Source organism: Pinus tabuliformis, chromosome 8 (assembly GCF_031772625.1).
Source record: "Pinus tabuliformis cultivar Carrire ecotype Pingquan chromosome 8, CPIR1, whole genome shotgun sequence".
Lineage (NCBI taxonomy): Eukaryota > Viridiplantae > Streptophyta > Pinopsida > Pinales > Pinaceae > Pinus > Pinus tabuliformis.
This window is the reverse complement of record NC_142294.1, coordinates 37,310,646-37,317,273: the sequence shown is the minus strand read 5'-3', so window position 1 is coordinate 37,317,273 and position 6,628 is coordinate 37,310,646. Positions and strand designations below refer to the sequence as shown.

General features: G+C 36.6%; 1 protein-coding gene across 2 annotated transcripts in view; it reads right to left on the bottom strand.

Annotated features, from left to right (window-relative positions):
- Nucleotides 1-1,046: 1,046 nt before the first annotated feature.
- The window catches only part of LOC149234010 (protein ALTERED PHOSPHATE STARVATION RESPONSE 1-like), a 60,934-nt gene continuing 55,352 nt past the window's right edge, over nt 1,047-6,628 (bottom strand). The window contains exons 3-4 of one of the 2 annotated variants that reach the window (XM_089371712.1): nt 5,537-5,760; nt 1,047-2,303 (exon numbers count right to left, since the gene is read on the bottom strand). In XM_089371712.1, the coding sequence (XP_089227838.1) occupies nt 1,496-2,303; nt 5,537-5,760 (1,032 nt within the window). In that variant the 3' untranslated portion in view covers nt 1,047-1,495. The remainder of the gene's footprint in view (nt 2,304-5,536; nt 5,761-6,628) is intronic. The other variant, XM_089371711.1, reaches the window with a different exon arrangement.

The window sequence follows — 6,628 nt, the reverse complement described above, 5'->3', positions numbered from 1 at the left end:
CCATAATGAGATCTTGGAGGTTGTGTTAATTAGAAATAACACCGCCCATCAGCCTGGGAATTCCAACAGGCTAAGAGGGAGCATTATAACCCTCGTGCAGCAATTCAATTCTTGTTTGCTGATGCACTTTTTATTTAACATAGCTAATGGACTTGGCATTTCACTTCCATTGTCAATATTTCTCTAGTGCATCACTTGTTTCAACCAATAAATGTTATTCAATTACAAAGCAGCACTTCAAAGACGATACCTACACTAATGGTATCTTGCATTTGTTATTGTATTTCCTGCATGTGAATATTTGGTTGCATGTATTCACAGTTAACCATCTGCATAGGAATAACTAGAATATCGCAAGTAAAAGTTGAGATTTGATAATATCCAATGAGAAGTTGCATAACACATTTTTCAATTACATCCAAGATTTTTACCATAAAGCATTTCATGGCACAACCATGCAAGTTAAGATTTGAAAACATCCAATTAAAAGTTGCATAACACATCTTTCAATTACATCCGAGATTTTTAACATAAAGCGTTTTATGGCACAACCATAGCCCTTTCGAACATTATGGAATCCAAAATATTGCACAAGCAAAAAAATGTTAAAAGATGTTAAAAAATGTTCAAATCCAATTTGAGAATATTACCATTCCAAATTCCAAATCGAACCACCCAAAAGACAAAATTTGCCTCGTTACAATTTAAATTTGCAAACAGTAGACAAGTATTTATACGAGGGGTTATAAAAGGTACTATAAACCTCCTGGAACAAGATATTCATATAATTTAATTCGAAATAAACACCACCAACCTAATCTAGATGGTGAAAATGACTCTCTCTTCACGCCTATTTGGCCTTGATCCAATCACAAAATAATTAAAATTTTGACATGCCTTCATCCCAAATTGTGCTTCAGTTGCCCCCTACTCACTGCCAGTAGTTGATGCTCGTGTTCTATTTAGTTCTCTAAATATCCAAACCTCATAGTTTCCAGTACATGACCAAAACTAACAGATTTTTTCAGATTCGGACATGAAACTACTGTCCCCAAATGATATTTTCATTGCCATAACCGCATGTGACTACATAGTCACTCCATATCTGATAGCTGTCATAGCTTATCAGCAAGAGCACCAATTCCACCATTAGACAGTTTTATCAGCATGAACTTCAAATAAGAAATGATAATTATGGGGCGCTGACCTGATATGCATGAACAGGAGCCCATAAAACACAGTTGCAGTATTTATCCATAAACGGCTTGAAAGAGTTATGCTAGTTTACAACTGCCTAAATTAGCACAATTTCAATTGATCTAAATTTACACATTTTACATACTGGGATAATTAAGTCTTGCCCAGAGATCACCAATAACCTTAACAAATCCGTTCTACACCTCTAGATACTACACAAATTAATCACAATAAGTGGGGAATTCTGCACTAACCTACCCAAATTACACTGATACTGTATGAATTACAAGTTGTGCCTTTACTGCTCATTTTCCGAAGGCTTGTATTTTAATGTCACTACATGCAACTCTTTGTATATCTCAAAGCAATTGCGAGAAAGACCTACCAATGCATGAAAGAGAGCAGGTAAGCCAGTTTCAAGACTCCTACGAGATATGTCTCTAGTTGATTTATAAGCTCTTTTGTGCTTGGCATCTTCTTCGTCGACTTTCTTCTTCAAGGCCTCGATAGCAATTTTCCTTTCATGGAAAGGATCCTTGTTATGTGCTTCTGCTTGCACACCATCATTCTTTGCTTCTGTACCATCATGCTCTTCAGAACCCCTGTTCCTTTGCTCCCATTCTCTAAAGGCTCTCTGTTTTTTGTCAAATTCAACGCGAACCTCCTCGCAAATTTTCTTATGCTTTAATTCCTCTTGTTGCTGTGAAACAATCCTGGTAATAATAGCACCAAAGCTCTTTATTCCTTGTAGTGCTACGGAATATGCCAATTGATCCAGCAAGCCATGCCATGCTTGTAAAAGTTCATATATGGGAGGGACAACGGTTTTAGGAGGAGAGGATACTTTCTCCTTCAAATTGCTCTCTATAGGGATAAGGTTCAAGCGCAACCAATTATTCAATGCATCAATATACTGTTTTTGATGTACGAACAGCTTTTCAGACTGTGCATGCCATTCATTGGCAACACGTTGCAGCTGCAATGTCCTGTCATGGTGCTGCTTGGTGGTTTCTTCTGGAGCGTTTGAAGTATCAAATCTCAGATCAGCAACAATTTTCTCCTGGTGACAATGGCAATCGTACATGCTTTTCCACATTTTTTCCATCCTAAACAAGAAAAGAACGTCAGAAAAAGTGAAAGACATTTGATAGCAACCCAGAGCATTTGAAGTTCCTCCAGTAGACAATTAAAGTATAATTGATCAAAATATAATTAGAATATTAAAGATTCACAGCAATAGTTTTTGCTCCACATAAATCAATCATGTTTCTGTATGTAAAGAATACAGTTCACATTAGCACAATGAGATCTTTGCCATGACTTCATAAAGCTGAATAGAAGGAAGTTGCAGCATAGGAACAAGGCTTTCTAAAGATTGGATGCATCATATGAAACTTGTATAGAATGAAGTATCACCAGAACTCCATACCTCCATAGGATGTTAAACAGGCAATACACAATAGTTTGCACTGAAAATCAGATTGTGTCAACTACTTCGATAGGATTGCATAAAATTCCTATATTGTGCTTCTCACTAATTCATGTTAGGCATTTATTTGCAACAATGCTAAGACAAGAAGTACAAGATTTAATACCCTACAATGATTTAAAAACGCAGTTTATGCAGATAGCAGGAGCCAAGAGAACTTATTAAATTTACAAGTATGAAGTGTATTCTTGAAATATTGGAACATTTGATTCAGTTCAAGAAAATGAATATATATGCCACTTCTCACATGATTGAGAACTTCAAACAAGAAACTGTTTTCCAAATTCTAAATTTATCAAGCTTGCCACCTTTGTATTGAATTATGCACAGTAAAAAAGTTGCACAGAGAAAAATCATGCTCGAGTGATCACTCCCTGATAGGGTTTGGGATTTGCCTTCACCACCTCCCACAGTTTCTATTTCTCTCAAATGGAAAATCTACCCCATCGAGAACCCATGTGAGGAACACCCTTGTCAAAGACTGAGTGTCAGAGAGAATGCCCAGAAAACCTTTTGTTATAATAGTGTATACAACAACAGAGATTGGTCATTTGCAACACTGGTCCACAGAGATGTCACTTTCAAAGTCTATTGAAAATAATGTGAAAAGTTTTCAATAGATCTCTAAATCAATGCCTTCTAGTGGCCTTTGTGAGATACAGAAAGTGCTTTACTTAATGGCAACACCCCAAATATAAAGAACCCTGAAATTGTAAGGATGAGCTCACTAACAGAATAAATTTGTATAGTGATGCTTATCATATCTTGTACAGCCTGAAGTATCAGAAAGAATGCCCAAAAAAGCTTTTGTTGTAATAGTGTATACAACAACAGAGATTGGTAGTTTGCAACACTGGTCCACAGAGATGTCACTTTCAAATTCAATTGAAAATAACGTGAAAAGTTTTCAATATATCTCTAAATTAATGCCTTCTAGTGGACTTTGTGAGATACAGAAAGTGCATTACTTACTCAATGGCAACACCCCAAATATAAAGAACTCTGAAATTGTAAGGATGAGCTCACTAATAAAATAAATTTGTATAGTGGTGCTTATCATATCTTGTAAGTCAATGGGAATATTTGCAGAGAGAAACAACAAAGACGATGTCATCATACGAATTCCATAATGTATATCCCTACTCAATACACCCAACAACAAGAACCAATGCTGAATGAGATTACTTATGGTGCAATAGTGGAGCTTGCCGGAGCAAATGGTGACTACAACATGTTTTCAAGGGCCATTGATGAGGATGAATAAAAAGCTAGTAGGAAATGCTTATGAACCTAGAGGCATGTCAGTTGATCTTTCTAGGGGGCGTAGAATCACAAAGCCATGTGAGGAACACCCTTGCCGAAGACAAGTGTCAGAAAGAATGCCCAGAAAAGCTTTTGTTGTAATAGTGTATACAACAACAGAGATTGGTAGTTTACATTGTACAACACTGGTCCACAGAGATGTCACTTTCAAAGTCAATTGAAAATCAAGTGAAAAGTTTTCAATAGATCTTTAAATCAATGCCTTCTAGTGGCCTTCGTGAGATACAGAAAGTGCATTGCTTACTCAATGGCAACACCCCAAATATAAAGAACCCTGAAATTGTAGGGATGAGCTCAGTAATAAAATAAATTTGTATAGTGATGCTTATCATATCATGTACAGCCTGAAGTATGCCAATGAATCTACAATGCTGCTAAGTTGACCAAAGAGACAGCAATATTACTTGAAATAAAATGCAGGGAGTAATCCATTTTTCTTTTCTCTTGTATTTGCTTTTTTATGCTAAGGCAGAGACTCGCAATGTAAAGAGGAAATACAGATTTGGATAATTAATTATTAGAGTAAATAATATGTCAAAAATCTGACGGTAAAGAGTTTTGAAGGACAAGCACGGAACCACTGTTTAATAAAGATCAGAACAACTACAAGAATACTTAAATGAGAGAAGTGAAAGGTAAATCCCAAAGGAAGCGCAGCGAACCAGATGTTCTAATAGACTAATACCACATGTAAAATCCAGCATAATAGAAGCATTAAGGAAAAATATGCACATAAAAAGAACAAGGTACTTGGGTAGGCTCCCTCCTTCCATAGCAAGTGGGGCTTGTCACTAACTGTTGAAGTACAGAACCAAGACAACCTGGTCTCTGAGTGGTAGTTAATCTTTACCTAGCAAAAATTTATGCTTTAGGTCCTCCTCGTAAATGGCCTTTTACACATAATATCATCAGACCTGAAACTATAATTTTATTAAACAATATAAGTGAAGGATTATATAATAAATGACCCATTTACATACCAAAAAGGAAAGAGTTTTTTGTTAAGATTTTTATTTTCATCTGAAAATTTTCTGGATCTTCTACCAGTCCAATATGGACAGCCCTGTGTATTACTTTATTTCAAGGTTATAAAGATTTTTTCTTCAGGAAAAAGTAAAATAACCCATTTACATAATTTAGTGACAAAATGTTGTGTCACAGTAAATTTACATAGATTTATGATAAATGTTGTGTTCAGCGCCAAGCGTTAGCTCATGCAGTCATGAGCCAAACGTGAGACTCTCCTCCAAGTTGGGGAGGTCACAGGTTCAACTCTCGAGTTCCCCTCAAGGTTAAGTGCCTGGGCCCTTGAACTTAGGCACCAACAGTTTACCCTGTTTACTATCCATGGATCACAGGTAAGTACTACTGACAGTTTTCTGTGAGGTTCTCTTTGAAAAGAAAATACAAATTTCCATGCAGCCAACCATGTTTCTAGTGTTATATAGTGGTCAAATTAGGGAAAAATACACACACACACAAGGCTTAGACATATTTTCTTTCCTTTAGAAATCCACTTGAACTTACCCCTCAACAAGTTCCACAAGATTTGGGTATAATTGTTCATCACGAAGCCTCTGTATTTCTGAGGATGTTGAGTCCATAGCTTGAAAGTCAACCATGTATCTTGTGTGGAGATACTTTACAGCAGCTTTAGTTTTTTCTAGTGCTTCTGAATTCCTCCCTCTCTTCTTTTGTTTATTCAGCGATGCAATCTTTTTCTGATACTCAATTTTCATAAGTTCACCGGCCTGCAAGCACAAAAATATGAGAAAGCCCATCAAACATAATTTATTATAACATACAAAAAAATCAAACAAAGTCATTCATGTAGTTTGGCACCTGCCTGCAAGCATAAAAATATATGACAAAACCCAAGCACAAAAATATGAGAAAGCCCATCAAACATAATTTATTATAACATACATAAAAATCAAACGAAGTCATTCATGTAGTTTGGCACCTGCCTGCAAGCATAAAAATATATAAGGAAACCCATCAAGTATAATTTATTATAACATACAAAAAGTGACAAATGCCAATTATTGGACTAGATTCCTCTTTCCGACAGGACCAAAATTGACCTTTGAAGCACTGAATTTAGACAAGGAAAAATGTATTTAATATTTATCAAGTCAAGCCCACAGGTACACAAATTGTCAATGTTGGCCTAGGGACTAATTGCCCCTCCAACACATAAATACAAGTGACCTCAAACTCATTTGGATATCATCACAACACATCATTCTTCTCTAGCTTGCTTGGATTGGTTTGTACAGGTCTGAGACAACATTCTCTCTCTCACACGTGTGAGGTGTCTTGGCATCTTTGACTACAGCGTTGGATTTTCTGTTTGGATAATTTGACCAGAGTTGACTTGGGTGATTTTGGCAAGATTTGACTCCGATCTTGTGGGAAAATTTCTGTTTGGGCAGGCCACATTGTTTGGCACAGGAAACTTGGCAATCTGGGCAGTTTGGCCACTGTTGACCGCGGAGTTGACCACAGATTTCTGACCTGCATTGACTGCAGTCCTCCTCTCACCGTTGACCAAATTTAACTGTGGATTTCAAGACTTTTTTACTGATCTTTGACCTGCATTCAAGGCCAAGCTGTTGG